Source organism: Heptranchias perlo, chromosome 23, assembly GCF_035084215.1.
Source record: "Heptranchias perlo isolate sHepPer1 chromosome 23, sHepPer1.hap1, whole genome shotgun sequence".
Taxonomy (NCBI): domain Eukaryota; kingdom Metazoa; phylum Chordata; class Chondrichthyes; order Hexanchiformes; family Hexanchidae; genus Heptranchias; species Heptranchias perlo.
In genome coordinates, this window is record NC_090347.1 from 9,952,740 (window position 1) to 9,971,887 (window position 19,148).

At 39.2% G+C, this 19,148-nt stretch overlaps 1 protein-coding gene across 1 annotated transcript in view; it reads right to left on the minus strand.

Annotated features, from left to right (window-relative positions):
- rptor (regulatory associated protein of MTOR, complex 1) overlaps nucleotides 1–19,148 on the minus strand; it is a 355,394-nt gene that overhangs the window by 52,882 nt on the left and 283,364 nt on the right. Inside the window, exons 25-28 of the mRNA XM_068003988.1 lie at nucleotides 11,285–11,390; nucleotides 6,997–7,111; nucleotides 6,775–6,899; nucleotides 1,751–1,855 (exon numbers count right to left, since the gene is read on the minus strand). Coding sequence (XP_067860089.1) covers nucleotides 1,751–1,855; nucleotides 6,775–6,899; nucleotides 6,997–7,111; nucleotides 11,285–11,390 — 451 coding nt within the window. The remainder of the gene's footprint in view (nucleotides 1–1,750; nucleotides 1,856–6,774; nucleotides 6,900–6,996; nucleotides 7,112–11,284; nucleotides 11,391–19,148) is intronic.

A 19,148-nucleotide genomic window follows, 5' to 3' on the forward strand; every position in this document is an offset into this window, starting at 1 on the left:
AATCCAGCACCTGCACAGTTTTAAAAAAGGTTGTGGCATTTTCCCAATTGCTGAGACCAACTCCTGCAGCATGATCGGCAAGCTTTTGTCACCAAACCGTGATGTCACCTGGCTTGCTGCTGGTTGAAGTTATAGAAAAATATGTAAAAGTACAGGAAAAGTAACAAAAGTAAATGTGAATGTGAATATATTTAAAAGATACTTTGTTGAAAAACCTGATGCAGGCCACACTTGTACCTTTCTGTATTTTAGCTAATAACAGCATGCAGCATGACATCTGGTGACAAAAGGATACAAATAATCTGTGAAACACTAAGTGGCTCTTAGCAAATGTAAATTTCACTGTATGCCTGGCAATATTACCCTGAAATTTCACTATGTACCCGACAATATCAAAATGAGTTGCAAATCAGACATTAGAAATATTGTATGCAGTGAGCAGAAGCTGGTTTGAAGCCAGAATTCCTTTTTAAAAACGGACCAACAGGCAGATGGCATTGTAGAAAAATGTATTTTACATCTTGTCTTTACAGATTTTTTTGCTTGAATTTTCTTCTTCCTGTTCCCTTCCTACAGTTGCTATTTCTAATACATACTTCTTTCTGCAAGGAGGGTTGGTAACCAGGATTGGATTCCATTGCTTTGATGCTATTACCACTCAGAGCCAGCACTGAGCAAGCTCTGTGAATCAACAGACAGGTGGTGTGTGTTCATCATGGAGTGACAGCCTGCCTCCCTTCCCAGTAGAATGTAGCACAACTGTACAGAGGATAATCTTATTTAATGTTCTGAGACAATGGAGTAAATATATGTGGTGGATCTGAATGACAGAGCCCTGTTTCTTGTCTAACTCCTGACCATAGCGTTATGCAGCTTTTCCAATCTTTTAAAAAAAAAACTATAGCTAATAGTGCCGATCTACAAGAACCAAATGCAGTATCATTCCAAACAAAACTGCATAATTCAAGAACTGGTTTTAGTGCTTCTACAAAGAATGAATTGCAATCCAGTAGAAACATGATTCTTATGCATGACATGTTGATGTATATTTTTTTGGGCAGTTAAACTCAATATTTTTCAAAAAAAATTTATATTAAACTTCCAACATGATTTATTAAACCTTTTAAGTGCTATAGGTCAATTTCAGCATAATATAAAAATGCATTTCCATAATAGATGCATTTTAAGCTAAATTTATCAATGTGATGAGACATACAACAGGAATCTGCAGCTGTTTTTATTTATGGTTTTGAATAAAATTGTGAACAGAACATTCATCTCTTTCTTGAATTCTGGAACATCTACACAGGGACCCATTGATAAAATGTTACAGCTTTACCCAACTCACTAATGCCATGGACCAATTAGGAAAATGATCCCAAGAGAAGCTCAGCTAACCTTGCTGTTCCTTTTATGCATCAGGTGACAATGAAAGACTCCTAGAACGCTTTGGTCCTTTATCAGGGGATGGAGCTCGAGTTCTTAGTACATCTAAGCACAGCACATATTAACCACTGTAAATCTGAGAGTCCATTTTGATAGAGCAGAGCTGTTTTTTTTTAAAATGAATTTTGTACATTGAGATGATGATGATGCCCAACTCCATGTAATCCAAAGAGTCTGGTGGGGTCTTCTCCGTGCGACTGGTACTTGAGGAGCAAAGCAGTGCAGCATGCAGAGCTGAATCAAGGAATTTTCGAGGCAGCAAATAAAGTGAATAAACTACTTCACTACATACAGCACAACTAACCTCTGGTGGTCGGAAGCATATCAGATAGCCCTTGCCATGCAGTCACCATCTCTGGATTCTTTTCCAAATCTGCAAAGTTCTTCCAGACTCTAATAGCTCCATCATCTAAAAAAAAAGTTACAAAAATATGAAATCTACAATTAAGAATATTTTGGTTAAAAAGAAAACCAATGCAGCAAAAGAATCTCCCACCACTAAAATGGTGCAACTTAGAATTAGCTGATAACGCGCAGCTGGTGTTCATATAGAGAGTGAATAAATGCATTATGCGGTGTGGCACTAAGCTTTATGACCAGGTTCGATCTCTGGGATGTGCTGTGTTAGCCAATTGCAGCCAGGCTGAAGCTGAAATGCTACAAGTGGCTTTACTGTCCCAGGAATGGCCTCTTTGTATATTGTGATCTAATTTATTACAGAACTTTGGCTTTGCAAATAGTTTTCTTCAAAAACATTGAAAGTAAACTCATTTCCATGCACAAATTAAACAGGCTTTTATGATTTGTACATATCTGAATATGTTCAGGATCTGCATTGGCTCAAATTTTCTTGGTTTATGACTGTCAGATGTCAAAACATTGTTTGTAACCAGTGAACTGACCATGTGAACTCCATGCCATTGTAAAGTACAGATTCATTAACAGTAACTGAAGAAGTTTCACTATCAGTGCATCTTTTACAAGTTACTCAAAAACTACAGTTCTTACATTCTGGTTTTTCAACAATATTTGTGTGGATTTTTCCAACACATATATGTTTAAACTGTGACTGGTGACATAATCAGGGGACCTGGCTGAGCAAGGTCTCTGAACCCAACAGTGAGAGGGAGACGAAACCATATCTCAAGTCATTACCACTCTGATCATATCATTTGTATGTGTTAATGTGGCAGCTTTCATACACACACATGTTATTGATTGGGGAATATTAGCAGGATACTGTGTCAGGGTGACACAGAAATAAATCCATTTAAAATAGGTAGAGCTGTTCTTATTTTTAAAAGCAACATACCTCAAACTAAGTCGCATATTTTAAACCAAGCTTGCTGCTCATTATTCCTCATGGGCTATGCATGGTATGTTTGTACATAGTTGGGGCTCAGTAACACCTCTTAGTTGCTTGACCGTATGCTATTAACACTCATGTTTTGTGTGGTTTATATTTTAATGATTAAATTTTTACAAATAATAATGATGAGGTTCCCTCTTCAAAACTTTAAAATTGTCTGGTTTTAATTAACTTGGATGTAGATAGTGCTATGAAGTTGCTCTGAGTTCTGTTTCCCCCCCAAATATAAACCATCAGGTCTGAAACAGTTTGAATCTTGGCCTTTCAACTACCTTGTTACATTACCAGTTATGGGTACTGGTTCTGTTTACACTTACTTGTCACCTACAGCTACTTAATTATTCTTTGCAGTACATTGCTAAATACAAGTTTACTATTTTAACTCTTCTGTATGACATGTTGGAAGCAGAACTGTACTTTTGTGGAGATAGTCATGTGATAGATAAATTCAATTATACAGGTGCTGTAGCATGAAAATTAAAAAGCATCATTACAATTACCAGAAAACTCCCCCCAAAAATTCAAGAGGTCACTTCATTTTAGACAGAAACAGAATGAAGTATACTTGATCAAATTCATCAACAAAGAAAATACTTTAGACGCACTCGAATGAATAATGCCGGTGACTGGAATCATTGTCTTCCTTTAAAAGAGCAAACCGAAATCCCACTGATCATTCTGAATTACCAAGTTCAAAAAATCTATTTTCAGTCCTTCATCGTCCAAAATGTAATAGTCTTTCCTCCAGCAGTGCTGCTGTACCAAATTTTATAAGGATTACTCCAGGGCACATCAGAAAAAAATGACTATCTGAAGGCTGCAATTGTCAACAGCCTTGAGCAAATTTGATTTCTCCTCTTGTAATTTCAAATCTCTGTGGCAATCTTGTGTTTGCCAGGTTCCTTTGCAACATGTTCTCAGAACATCTGCATAAGATTTAACATGTTTGGCTTTCAATTAATTAGGACTTTGAAACCTTAAGGTTAGAGATTAGAAAAATAAAACATTTTCCTCCATCGAATAGTGGAGATGGGAAAAGACTCTTGGCAGAGGGAGCTGATTTGCTGTTAATTAAGACCTTTCAATGGAAAGCTGGTTGATCTCTGTTGAGAACGGGGATTAAATTTTTGGAAATACTAACGGCATCGGTTAACTTTTACCCCCTCCCCCCCCCCCCACCCCAGGAGAGACTGGAGAAGGAACTTAATGTTCCTTAACATATGGAATGAACAAGTGGTGAGATTGGGATTGGAAGAATGGAGGAAGTCCATAATAGAATCACACATGAACGCTGGATGGAGCCTGGCCTGAGCTTTGTGCTTATGCTTTCTAGCATTGAATGCAACTTGGGAGCAAAAATTACCATTATATGTGTTCTAACTTGCATCTCTGAGTCGGGCACAACTTTCACTTGGATCTGTTTTAAACAAAATACTTGAGAATTTACTACTGTATTTTAAGACTGGCAAACATAAATTTTCTGCAGGGGGATAAACTAGATACAAGACTCTTGTAATTTTTGATGGGTTTTGAAGAAATGCTGTCATTCAACTTACATTATATTCCTCACCTGAAATGGAGCTCATAGACTGGAAATGTTTTGGCCGTGTTATCTCCAAGTTCATTGCTACTGATGCAACACACTCAATAGGAATGAACAAAAAACAAAATCACTGAAGCTATCTGACACGCTCAAGTTGTTTCGATACTTGTACAGGGCCAGATCAAAACACTTTCATCTCCCTCCTGCCTATAGCACTTGTTTGGCTGATGAATTTACCATCTGCGCAATGATTTAAAAGCCTGCCATAACGGAGGTCTTTGCAGTGTCTCCAGGTCTTCTTTTTCATTCCGACTGAACTATAGGCTCCTCAATACTTTGCACAATGGCAGTATTACTTCCTTAAACTTGTACTTCATCGGGCTACACGTCCCAATATCGTATTTGCTTGACAATTGATGTGACATCACTTTCCACTCTTGGTCGATTAGCACACCCAAACCATAAAGCTGTGTTCAATTGGATTTTGTGTTTTTCTGGTTAGATTCTCTTAAATTGGTTCCTTCATTAGAATTTTTATCTCAATGGATTTCTAGACATTTTTAAAAAAATAAAGTGACATTAGCTATTTTCAAGGTCTGACACCATCCCTGTGTTCAATAAGGTTTACAAAACTTCCAATGCCATGCTTCCCATTTCTACCCTCTTAATATTCTCAAATACAACCCATCCCATCTAAAACTGGTGATTTGTTAATCTTCAAGTGTCCCAATTCATTATAACCAAGTACAAAGCTCCACTGTACTAGCTTCCTATTTCACCCACCCTTTTTAAAATTCATTTTTCTTCCCTCTCCTGAAGGCAGTGACTCAAGCGGAGGCATGGTCTTTATCTCTAAACTTTCCACAGCAAGTTTAAAGAAGGGTTTTAAAAAAAAAATTGAAATGTTATATAACTAGTTTTCATTTTGCTCAGTCAGTTCAATCTGCTAAAATGTACAGTGTAGGAATGTGCAAGCTTGTGCAGCACTGAGAGCAGAGAGCTAATTGAACTTTCATCATCTCAACTGAAACTAGTTCTCTGTCCCCTTCCAGAACAGAAACTATTAGGAAATGGCAATGCTAATCTAGTTAAATCTGTAGAAACCTGTGTTGATCTTTTCATATCTCGACGTAAAACAAAATGCTTAGTCAATAACTTGAGCCCAGAAAAATGCACTAAGTATTCTACATAATCAGACAGAGATTTCAAATTATATATAATATGGAAGGGAAAGGAAAGGGTTTGTTTTGCCTCCACAGAGGCTTGTTAGAACACAGCACACATAATTTAATTAATAATATGCACTTCAGAAAAATATGATTAACCTAATTATAATTTTAAATATGCAGTCTTGGTCACCTGCCAGGTTAAGATGTGCACATTGACAAATAATTGACAAATTAATGATGGCAGTATATGATTTTACGGTTTATGCAATATGCATAATTCTTGTACTGTGCATTGGAGGGAAAGGACCATCTTCACATTTTATCCATTTCCCACTCAGAAACATAAAAGAGCCACAATCTCCATTTGAAAACAAGGGGCATTCCAGTAACTGGATCAAAAGTGTCTTTGTTATTTTAAAAAAAGACTAAAATCAATTACTATCTTAACATGAAGAGATTGAAAATAAATTATACAAGTTCCATACTGAAAATAAACTGATTTTAAATATAGCTTCACAATATTGTTTCTTTTGTCTGCACAGGAATGCAGATACATGGTGTAATCCTTTACAGCTCAGGACTTTTGATGTCAAGCCTTTAGAGTAGGATTGGAAAAAAAAACAATGCTGAATTCAGTTACTAGAATTTTCTAATGTCCTTAAAGGAAAAAAAAAATCAATCTACTTCAATAAAGCATACTTTTGTGCGTCATCCTTCAGGTGATAGCAAGACTGTGCAAAAGTGAATCATTCCTGTTAATTACAGGAAACAAACAGAAAAAAAAGATTTTTTTGATCTGTTGGAGTACAAGGCCAAAGCAACAAAAATGTAGAAAAAGAAACTGTAGTAAAGAATCCTGTGGTGATATTCTGAGAGAAGATCCTTAAGATAACGATTTCTTGTGGAAAAAAAAAGTCACACTGTCAGCACTGATCACAGCAGCTGTTATCAAAGGATTAAAAAAATGTTTCCAGAAGATCTGATCAACAAGTGGAATCTTGAGTTACGGCCAAAACCTAATGACAAACATGTTTCAGAATCTCGCTATTCCCTGCAACACCCTAATCTTGCTGTAGGCAACCTAAAACATCAAGTCCTATACCAGTTATTTAAATCTGAACTATCCAAGTAGTCAGCACCAAATGCCCAACTACACAATGACACATTAGTAATTACAACTGTAGGTTATCTGCTGTGAGGTTAATATCTTGCACATCATAGTACTTACATCATTAAAGTTATTTTACCTGTGGCAGAGAGGAGCAGAGAGAAGTCCTGTCCATTCAGGTATTCCATAGCAGTAATCCTTGTGTATCGTGGATTTCCATTATGGAAATAGTCAAGCTTTTCTCCTTTCTCCCAATCCCAAAAACTTCAAAGAAATAACAAAACCAGAATCAAAATGCTGTTGAACAAGCTACAATTACTTTGGTGTTGAAATAATTTGCTGTAGCTAGAGCTGTTCTTACCATATACTGTCTTTGTCAGCTACCGCTATACAGGGAGTAAAAGGATGAAACTTCACTACAGAAGGTACGCCTGGGTTTCTGTTGATAAAGATCTGGTCATCCAATCTTGTAATACCTAGGTAGGGAGAAAGAACCTGACTAAAATCATATTTAGAAAAAAAAAATCACATTCTTTTCAGAACAGTAGTTATAAAACAGCTTTCATGTTTCCCTCTTTCCTTTCATCTTCATAATAGTTAGTACTGTAAAACTATACTTAATAGAATTCCTACAGATGGTTGGGGGGAAAATGCTTGAATTATGTATCACTGCTGAAGGTGCCTGAAAGGAAAAGCAATATCTTGTAAAAAGTTTAGTACAAAGTGGGGGCTCACAGTGCACATGAATGGAAAAATAGCTTCGTTCCAGGTGATAGGACGGCAACTATTGACTGTGGAGCTCTTGGAAGAAACGTGTACAATGGAAGCAGGATCCAAGATAATAATGAACACTACAGAGAGTTGGCAGCTTTTCCTGCTTTGTGCCTGGAGGAATTACCTGCGTACACAAGGTAGAGGAAAATTGAGCGGGGAGGACGGCACATCCACAAAAAGGCCCAGCTGATTTTCCATCCATTTAAACGAATGGACAGAAAATCAGGCAGGCTCCTTAATGTGTGTGCAATCCTTTCTGCTAGAGTTTCCTCCTGCCCAGGCAATCCAATACGTCCAGGCACAGAAACAGGAAAATTTGTCACATGGTGCAACTGACCATGTGTAAATGACAGCACAAATTGAACTATGCCAAATACTAGTAAGTAGGATCTGCAGCATTCAAGGGATAAATAATCCAGGGGGGAAAAAAAAGTTAGCTGCTGTACTTACAAAATCCATGAGTGGCCACCACCTGCCTTAATTCAATTGGGTACGTTTTCTGCCTAAGGCACTCATAATAGCCCAGAATGCTGTAATAGACAATATATGCAACACTCTAACCTTGCGACTCCCCCATGAGGTCTTCTCACAGACTCTCCACAGCAGTAATTCTGGGATCAAGACCTGTTTATTTTGTTCTCTTCAAGGTAAATATGAAATGTTTTTTGGATATTTTGTTACGTTTTATCCTCTTCCAGCATGTCCCAAGCCTCCAAGCTCACCATTTCCATCTCCTGGCAGTCTCTTCCTTTGTCGTGCTCTAGTGGGCTCTCGTTCTGTCCCACTGCTTACTCCACACCTGTCTCGCTCCTCAATGTGCACTGGTGACTCAAGCCCCATTTTATTCTGTGATGCTTCTTTGTGCCCCCCCCCCCCCCCCCCATCTTTGAAGTGGTGCTGCCTCTCAGCACCGTCCCGTTCAGAGCTGGGGGTACTCCTCGCTCTCATCGACCAGGTGTGCAGATTTATGTTGATTCTGCTCCATTCTTCTCTCCACCTGTGCTCACTCTCAACGTTGGGACTGTTCTGGACAACTGTACTGCTGATTTGGGCACCTTATCCGGTAAAGAAAGAACAGTGCTCACAGCCTAATGAAGCAATGGCATCTCCTATGGGAGTGCAACTATTAAGCGCTTTGACTTGAGGAGCTGTCGTCTGACTGGGTTGTAGAGTGGTGCAGCATGAAAAGGGTGGGAGTATTCAAAACTAAACAACAACTTGCATTTATACAGTGCCTTTAAAGTAGTAAAATGTCCTAAGGTGCTTCACAGGAGCATTATCAAACAAAATTCGACACCAAGCCACATAAGGAGATGTTAGGACAGGTGACCAAAAGTTTGGTCAAAGAGGAAGGTTTTAAGGAGTGTCTTAAAGGACGATAATGGCAGAGAGGTTTAGGGAGAGAATTCCAGAGCTTCGGGCGTAGGCAGCTGAAGGCACGGCCACCAATGGTGGAGTGATTGAAATCGGAGATGTGCAAGAGGCCAGAATTGGAGGAGTGCAGAGAACTCGGACGGTTGTGGGGCTGGAGGAGGTTACAGAGATAGAGAGTTGTCAAGGCGATGGAGAGATTTGAAAACAAGGATGAGAGTTTTAAAATTGAGGTGCTGCCGGACCGGGAGCCAATGCAGGTCAGTGAGCACACGGGTGATGGGTGAACGGGACTTGGTATGAGTTAGGATACGGGCAGCAGAGTTTTGGATGAGCTCAAGTTTATGGAGTTATCTTCCTGTGTTCCACATCACAATCTCAATCTCCACCTGTACCACCAAATTTCTCAGAGAATCAGTCAATTGACTCCTCATCCCAATTCAAAAATAGTTTTTTCTCCCCTTGGCTTTTCTCTCTATCCTCCTTCCCCAATCCTCTTTATTGCCAAAATTGCTATTTTAAAATACTTCCCTCATCCTCTCAATGCTGAAAATTATTTTATAATAGGAATAACACTAATAAATAAATACATCCCAATTCTCACTTAAATATACATTTTTCTACCCGTTAACCTTTACCAATAATGCCTACCCTCATCCTCCAATTTACTTTTCCACTGTCTATTCCAAATATCAAGATTAATTCACTCAATTAATTTTTTCATTTTCTTTTCTTTTCTACCTTCCACTGAATTGATTTACATTGTTCCCCACTTCATTCCATTTCTAATTGGATTCACTTCTACTCTCTGTAGTTTATGTTCAAAACAGAATTCAAAGATTAACTATCAGCTACCAAGTAAAATAATTTTTTTTCATCTGAACATACTCTAACTTTACAAATTCTTAGCCAATTGTCTGACACGCTCCTTTTTCTACACCAATTCCCATAATTCAACTTCTTACCATCTACGGCCGACTGATCTCTCTTTCTCTCCCAATAACTGCTTTTTCTTCCTATCTCAATCCCTACTGTACTAAGCTGCTGCTCTTCTCCTTCCCTCCTCCTCACTTTATTTCTTTCCATTGCCCATGTCTCTACTTCCCATGACCCTTTCTCAACTTTGCTCCCCTTTTCCCCTCACGCAACTGCTCGGCTTTCCACTCACTTTTCTCCCCCTCCCCATCCCTATTTCATTCCCGCCACTGACTCTTCTACTCGCAAACCTGATCCTCCCATCAACCTACTCTCTTTTCTCACCTTTCCTCATACATCTGAATCTACTTAATAACAACTTCTCCTTATACCCTACCCTTCCTATAAGCATATCACTTGCTTATTATCACACAAATCCCTAAATTTTCTTAGTAATGTCCCAATTTTTATAAAAGAAATCCTCCTAGTCACCATGAGCAATGCCACAGGAGGCCTGCTGGTGACAATGAAAATTTGACTTTTACTTTCACTACACGCACAATTGTGGAATAAATGCAAAGTCAAATTTGGAAACAGTGCTGGTGGCGAAATGGAATTTGTTAAGTCATTAGTTATTGTAAGTAAGTTGTTAACAATGACAAGAATTCGCAAGTTATTGGATTTTTAAAATTATTCTTTCTTGGAATGTGGGCGCCGCAGGCAAGGCCGGCATTTATTGCCTATCCCTAGTTGTGCTGAGAAGGTGGTGGTGAGCCGCCTTCTTGAACCGCTGCAGTCTGTGTGGTGATGGTGCTCCCACAATGCTGTTAAGTAGGGAGCTTGCAGCTGAGTGGCCCGGTGGTTTGATACAACTGAGGGGCTTGCTTGGCCACTTCAGAGGGTACATAAGGGTCAACCATGTTGGTGTGAGACTGGTGTTACATATAAGCCAGACTGGGTAAGGACAGCAGGTTTCCTTCCCGAAAGGACATTGGTGAATCAGATCATGTGTAAATGAGATAACAAGTTTCTTCAAACAGTATTATTCATAAAGTGCTAGGCATATCATATAATTACTTAAAAAAAAATGCATTAAGAGTCACATTCCAATCAGCTATTAAGATGCTTTCTCTCATTCACTGCGGCAGCAGAGACTTTAATAGTTACACAATTTGTTCAATAGTTCACTGATTCACCTAACATGTACCCCAAAACATCCAATATGTGCTGTTCTATTCCACTGACGGTCAGGTGATAGATGGTTTTGGTTAATGATGTGGTATTCATCCATCCCATATTATAGGTTCACATTGAAATCTCCTAAAATAAAAGCTCTGCTCAGAGTTGTACAATTTTGAAATGTTAAACTAGTATTCCAGTAACCTACTGGTTGGTTGCTCTATTCCTAAATCTAGCACACAAAGCATCAGCGTTGAATTTCTGAATTCACTGTGTTTCGGAAGATTACTATAAACTCAAGCAAGTCAACAGCAATCAATATTTCAGCTTTAATTTTAAAAAAATTCCCACTGCAATGCATCTTCATTAAAAGTGACAAATGGGTTAATTATATCTGTTACATGGATCACCTTTCTCTATAATCCGTTCAGCTCGTCTTCTAACTCGTCCGTTACGTAAAAATCTCCATTCTCGTTCCTTCCGGACCAGGCTCTCAGCATCGTGCTCCTCTGGAATCTGTATAGAATGATGGCATAATTAGCATAAAATCAGCATTAAATATCAAAAGCTTTTACATAAAACAACATTTGTAGCAATACCGGTCACAGGCGGTCAAACTACACACTAAATAGTTCCCACAGAATTAGTCAAGCAATCGCGATTAATCTTGCGATTAAAATTTTAAAATCTCAGTTAACCTTGGTTTTAATCGTGGCAACACTCTAACCTGCAGGTCATGAACGCAGGTTAGAGTGCTACTGAATGGTGCAGCAGGCCGGCTGAGGCTTGCGGATGATGGAGGCGCCTCAGGCTCTAATGATGAACACCACTGAAAGACACTGCTGCACTCACACTACTGTCACCCTGGCAACAGCACACATGAGCAGAAGAAAGAAGTAACTTGCATTTATATAGCGCCTTTCACGGTCCCAAAGCGCTTTACAGCCAATGAAGTACTTTTATTTTAAAATGCAGTCACTGACTGTTGTGATAAGGGGAAACGAAGGACATAATGGCCGCACATGTGGAGAAGATAAGTTTTGCATATGCGCAAAAGCTTATGGGGAAGAATTGCGAGGTGTATTGAAAGCTCTAGGCTGCTTTTGAGGTATTCTTCAGGTAACTTCCGCGATTTAATGCGCATTAAAAAAATGAATCGCTAAAAGATTTAATGTGTTAATTGCAGAAGTTAGCTGCAATTAATTGACAGCCCTATTAAAAACTTATGGCGTTGTCACTCATTGTTAATTACTGCTTGTAAAACAGGTATTAAAACTTGCTGAGCTCCTCACTCAAAACACACGCTCAAAAAGTGTTGAGATGAAACATTCAGAATTAATATTTGTAGGCAACAAATGAACTAAATAATAATGGATGAGCATATATTCCGCCTTACCAAAAACAGGCTGAAGAATGAAACCAAAAGTTGGAACTCACATATGTAGCCTTGGTTATTATTTATTTACACCCTGAAGATTTGAATTGTGCTAGTTTTTTTCTCTATCCTGAAGGGCTCGATTCTTACTGGAGTACAGTCTCACAGGTGTCAGTCTCCCCCGGTGCCTCGCCAATGTTCGTGGTCTTCATTTGTGAGCCTAGATACTAAGGCCTGGATTTTCCTCCATTATACCACATGAAATTTGGCAGGATAAGGATGGTGGAGCACAGAAGATGGGGCAGGGAGGACTATCACCAGATTGCCACCCTTAAAAATGAAGTTTCCTCCCCCACAAGGGATCTTGGCCAACCACCCCTTAATTGCCCTGTCGCATTTAAATTACAATGGAGGAGGGGAACAGCAGGCTATGGAAACCAACCCATTTCCCTGTCTACCATCAATCCCAGAGGAATTGGAAGGTGCACTGAAGGTTGCCGGTGGCTGAGATGCTCTTGGCGTGACCTCAGCGATTAACACGTGTTAAAAAATTAATCGCCAAAAAAATTTACGCGTCAATTGCAGAGGTGAACCGCAATTAATTGACAGCCCAATTAATAACCCATAGGATAGCACAGTTCACCACTTGCATGAACATCTCTGGACACAATTAGTACAGAGATACTGACATTGTTCCATGCAAAATAAAAAAATCTAGAGGTAACCATAGGGTGACAAGTGTTAATTTTCACAAGTATTAGACCAAATATAAAATACAAATTTAAATTAAAATGTCAAAAAGTTTTGTAAAACTATACGAGATTTTGAATGCTTTAAAGTAATTTTTGAAAATGTTTTAAAAAATACCGAAAATGTACAAGGGCCGATAAGTAACCAAGAGAGAAAGATTAACAGAAGGTTCACATCTTGAGTGGAATCCTTTACAGGTTTCCAGTATTCACGGGATCAACTATTTGAAAAATGGAACACAAACATGAGAAATATGTTTAGGTGTTCAAATGTGATTTTTCCGAAATTTCGAGACATAATTGAGAACTATGGGTTGAGTGAACTGTGATCTGTGAGGTTAAAGGAGGAATGTCTTCCGTTGCTTGTTTCTAATAAAACTCCCATAACGGATCACGAGTTCATTTCCTGATCTGATTAGGTCTTTGGCTCCACAATAGCTAATACAAAGGTTCTGTTCTATATATAAAAATAGGAATATATATATAACACCGAACAACTTACTGCAATATAAAAGACTTCACTAATATGTTGGTGGGTTGTCATCATCTCACTAAATCAATATTAATTAGATTCCACAGCACTAATTATTGAGAAAGAGAGTGGATTCAAAAGGTTAACTTGCAGGTTTCTGAGTGCTCCGACAGATACAGATACTTTGGAAAGTCTATAAAGCAATTATATGGTGAGAAGATTGATATCTTGAAAAACAAAGGTGGCCAACTGCCTATTCAACTGGTAAAAATAAAGACTTCAATAATCTGTGTGTATTGCAGGGCCCCTCCTCCTACAAGGACATGACCTTATAAGAAACTTGGTTCTGGGGTGGGGAGTAAAGAGAGGGTCAATATCTGGATACAAACATGTTTCTTTTTCTTTAATAAAAGGAAGCCATGCAAGGCTCCCCTGCAACGGCTCAGCTGATTGCGGCAGTGAGTTGCTAAGCTCCACAGATCAGCAAAGTACCAATTCTGAACCCCTGTCTGTGCTGAGTTGGTTAATTGCAACCGAGATGGCAGCAGGGGCACAACAAATGCCTTCAGCACCCAGGAGATCAGTCAATAGTCTGCTCCTTATCACTATTCAGAGATCTTTGCTGGAAGTGCATGAGCAGACAACGGGTAAGGGGTAGGTTTTGGCACCGCTATAAGCTTCCCTTCCGATAAATTGTCCTAGAGATTTTCAAAGAACACTGTGTGCTAATGTGAGATAAATTGCAGCTGCTTTGATCCAAAGGACATTTGTTGTACGGTATTTTTTTTTTTTTAAACAGTCCAATGCTAGCTTCAGTTTTATTTCCTAGTGAGAGTGCTTTATATAATTGAACTAAATTCAACACATCATTAAGGGGAACAGAAACTTACTTGGGAATGGAGAACTCTCATGCACTGTGGTAACAGTCAGTCAGTTAAAATCATCTTCTCAGTGGTTTTCAATCTAAAGGTCTTAGAGAGTATGGTATTCAAATAGAAGTTTATTTTTGAAGAATACTTTTTTTTTAAAAAAAGGTTTCAATCCAAAATATAAGCAGATTCAAGAGGCAATTAGCTGAGTTTTTGGAGGGAAGGAAGGAGGGGGAGAGAGAGAGAGAGAGAGAGAGAGAGAGAGACATTCGAGAAATATAATGGGAAGGCACGTTGAGTCCTTTCAAAATCAATCGGCCTGTTGGGTCCAATGGTCTTTCCTGTTTCTAAAAATTCTTCTGTTCTGCAAGATTGTGTGTCATCAACTAATGGCAGTGGAGGGATATAAAAGTGGAAGCAATGGCAGAGATTTTGATTCTCTCTCTACTGCCTGAGCATCACTACTGTGGTTTGCATCAGGACCAAAAGATTGATTAAGAGGGGAAAAATAGTGTATGAGAGTAAACGTGCAAGGAACATAATAGTGGACTGTAAAAGCATCTACAAGTACGTAAAAAGAAAAAAAGATTAGTGAAGACAAATGTAGGTCCCTTACAATCAGAAACGGGAGAATTTATAATGGGTAACAAGGAAATGGCAGAGCAATTAAACAAATACTTTGGTTCTGTCTTCATGGAAGAGGACACAAATAACTTCCCAGAAATGCTAGGGAACCAATGAGGAATTAAAGGGAATTAGTATTAGTAAAAAAAAGTGCTGGAGAAATTAATGGGACTGAAAGCCAATAAGTCCACAGGGCCTGATAATCTGCATCCCAGAGTACTAAAAGGGGTAGCCATGGAAATAGTAGATGCATTAGTTGTCATTTTCCAAAATTCTACAGATTATGGAACAGTTCTTGCAGATTGGAGGGTGGCAAATGTAACCCCACTATTTAAAAAAGGAGGGAGAGAAAACAGGGAACTACAGACCGATTAGCCTAACATCAGTAGTAGGGAAAATGCTAGAGCCTATTATAAAGAACGTGATAACAGGACACTTAGAAAATATCAATGGGATTAGACAAAGTCAACATGGATTTATGAAAGGGAAATCATGTTTGACAAACCTACTGGAATTTTTTGAGGATGTAACTGGTAGAATAGATAAGGGAGAACCAGTGGATGTGGTTTATTTGTATTTTCAGAAGGCCTTTGATAAAGTCCCACATAAGAGGTTAGTGTGCAAAATTAAAGCACATGGGACTGGGGGTAATATACTGGCATGGATTGAAAATTGGTTGACAGACAGGAAACAGAGAGTAGGAATAAATGGGTCTTTTTCGGGGTGGCAGGCAGTGACTAGTGGGGTACCGCAGGGATCAATGCTTGGGCCCCAGCTATTCACAATATATATCAATGATTTGGATGAGGGAACCAAATGTAATATTTCCAAGTTTGCTGACGACACAAAACTAGGTGGGATCATGAGTTGTGAGGAGGATGCAAAGAGGCTTCAAGGCGATTTAGACAAGTTGAGTGAGTGGGCAAATACATGGCAGATGCAGTATAATGTGGATAATTGTGAAGTTATCCACTTCGGAAGGAAAGACAGAAAGGCAGAGTATTATTTAAATGATGATAGATTGGAAAATGTTGATGTACAAAGGGACCTGGATGTCCTTGTACACCAGTCACTGAAAGCAAACATGCAGGTGCAGCAAGCAGTTAGGAAGGAAAATGGTATGTTGGCCTTCATTGCAAGAGGATTTGAGTACAGGAGCAAGGATGCTTTACTGCAGTTACACAGGGCCTTGGAGAGACCACATCTGGAGTATTGTGTGCAGTTTTGGTCTCCTTATCTAAGAAAGGATATACTTGCCATAGAGGGAGTGCAGCGAAGGTTCACCAGACTGATTCCTGGGATGGCAGGACTGTCGTATGAGGAGAGATTGGGTCGACTTGGCCTGTATTCACTCGAGTTTCGAAGAATGAGAGGGGATCTCATTGAAACATATAAAATTCTGACAAGGCTAGACAGGCTGGATGTTTCCCCTGGCTAGGGGGGTCCAGAATGAGGGGTCAGAGTCTCAGGATACGGGGTAGGACATTTAAGATTGAGATGAGGAGAAATTTCTTCACTCAGAGGGTGGTGAACCTGTGGAATTCTCTATCACAGAGGCTGTGGAGGCCAAGTCACTGAATATATTTAAGAAGGAGCGAGATAGATTTCTAGACACAAAAGCCATCAAGGGGTAAGGGGAGAGAGCGGGAATAAGGTATGGAGATAGAGGATCAGCCATGATCATATTGAATGGTGGAGCAGGCTCGAAGGGCCTACTCCTGCTCCTATTATATATGTTTCTATCATCAGAAGTCTGGCTGCAGTTTCATTATAGATACTGAGCTCAGACTGGTATCTGTATAACACGATGCACAGGCAGCAGACCTGAGGTATACTGTCTGCTGCATGTTCTGTCCAATATAGAGAGAGATCTGCTGCTTGGCTATTTAGTTTTAATGCTACAATGTGAGCATCAATGTCCTAACACTAAAATGCTTCACAAGTTTATAAGGTGCCCAGGCTTTTTTAATGCCCAAGTGTCCAATGGATTGCCTGGGCATTTTAAAAACATGCCTTTACACCAGACTGGAGTTATACCACATTCAATGTGAAGTATGAAACTATTTATGAGACAACATTTCCCAACTCCAGGCGTTCGTGTGCTCAGGAGTCAGATCCCAGCATGACTGCTGATATTACACTGCTACTTTCACATCAATGCACACCTGATATCACTTTACATTGACGCAATAGTAGCATTGATACGATTGCTGTCTTGGAAACCACTCCTACTCTTAAAACAAGTTTCTTCTAGAACCCCAGGATAAGTAATAAAATAAAATCAATTCAGCAATCTGCTGGAATTGTGCACAAAGCATTTTGTATTTGTGAAAATTAATTGAAGGGTCAGATGCTTACGGTTAGAATGGTTTAATATAGTTTCTAAAAAGTCCAACAGTGGTACCAGCTCTGATAAATCTCTAATATTTGAAGTATTGAGGTGGTAAGTCAGTACCGATGGACAGAGTTTCCAGTGCACCTTCAAAAGGAACTGTGTAATAAATGAAAATTGGTAACATTTTGATGTTTTGTAATCACTAAGTTAGTGATGAAAGATTTAGATACATGGGTGCAAAATAGTACAATACCCCTGTAAATTTCTGTGTTTCTCATACCATAGGTGATTTTAAATCTAAACGGTGTTAAATACACAGCCTTGAAACTGCTGGTAAAGGGTGCACTCTCTCCTGGTGTATTTCAGGAAGAATGAGTTGAAATATTTCACTCGACTTATGCAATGCCCAAAACTGTTTCAGTTCAGTGCTTTAACATTCCTTTTCATGAATATTTTATAACAGTTCCATAAATTTGCAGTCATGAAAGCATTGCGGTGATACCCTCCCTGTTTCCTGGATGCTTCACAGACCAGTTATTCAAATACCATCTGTAATAATTTACAACGGTTACAATCTGGATTCAAACCATGGGATTTTTTTCAACAAATTTCAATTATTTTTTTCTCTCCTATCCACAATTTTTCGAAGAATATTTTAATGACATCAAATTTTATAACTCGCTGCATCTCCAAACAAACTCGCAAAGGTCTACGTTAGCATCTCCGTTATACCAACTTATTCAAAGATTATTTTAATGAGGGATAGTTTTTATTTTCAGCGGACTCATTGCAGTGAATCCTGATGCGGTGATACAGAAGTTGCTTCTCCACACTCAATCTCTACTCCAGTTGTGTATTCCATTACTCAACATGTTGGTACAAATGTTGAGTAATGGAATACACAACTGGAGTAGAGATTTTCCACATCGTTCACCTGAGGAAGGAGGTAGCCTCCGAAAGCTTGTGAATTTAAAATAAAATTGCTGGACTATAACTTGGTGTTGTAAAATTGTTTACAATTGTTGGTACAAAGACACTAGTTCACACCTGTGATCCCTAAAACAGTGAATTCACAATCGCTGCAAACAGTCAGTGTGGTACTAGACAGGAAAGGAAGGGGATGAAACATAGAAACTGAAGGAGTTAGTAGATGGGAGTGGCTCAGGGATTAGTATATTTCCTTTTCATATCCAAGACCTGGATTTTAGTCCAGCTTAAACCAATGAGATGAAAACATCCTCTGTTTGGTGGGTATAAGTGAGGGTACTATCTAAACTCAGTCTCAACCCACTTCCCAGAGTCCACAACATGAAACTGCACAATTCAGCATCATTTTAATCTAAATTTGAATTCTACTCAGAGGGGATAGGATGGTTATTGTAATTTTTTCCAAGTCCTTCACTATTGCACTCTACTTTTAAAAAAAAATTTGTTCATGGGATGTGGGTGTCGCTGGCGAGGTCAGCATTTATTGCCCATCCCTAATTGCCCTGGAGAAGGTGGTGGTGAGCCGCCTTCTTGAACAGTTGCAGTCCGCGTGAAGGTTCTCCCACAGTGCTGTTAGGTGGGGAGTTCCAGGATTTTGATCCAGCGACGTTGAAGGAACGGCGATATATTTCCAAGTCGGGATGGTGTGAGACTTGGAGGGGAACGTGCAGGTGGTGTTGTTCCCATGTGCCTGCTGCCCTTGTCTTTCTAGGTGGTAGGGGTCGCGGGTTTGGGAGGTGCTGTTGAAGAAGCCTTGGCGAGTTGCTGCAGTGCATCCTGTGGATGGTACACACTGCAGCCACGGTGCACTGGTGGTAAAAGGAGTGAATGTTTAAGGTGGTGGATGGGGTACTAATCAAGAG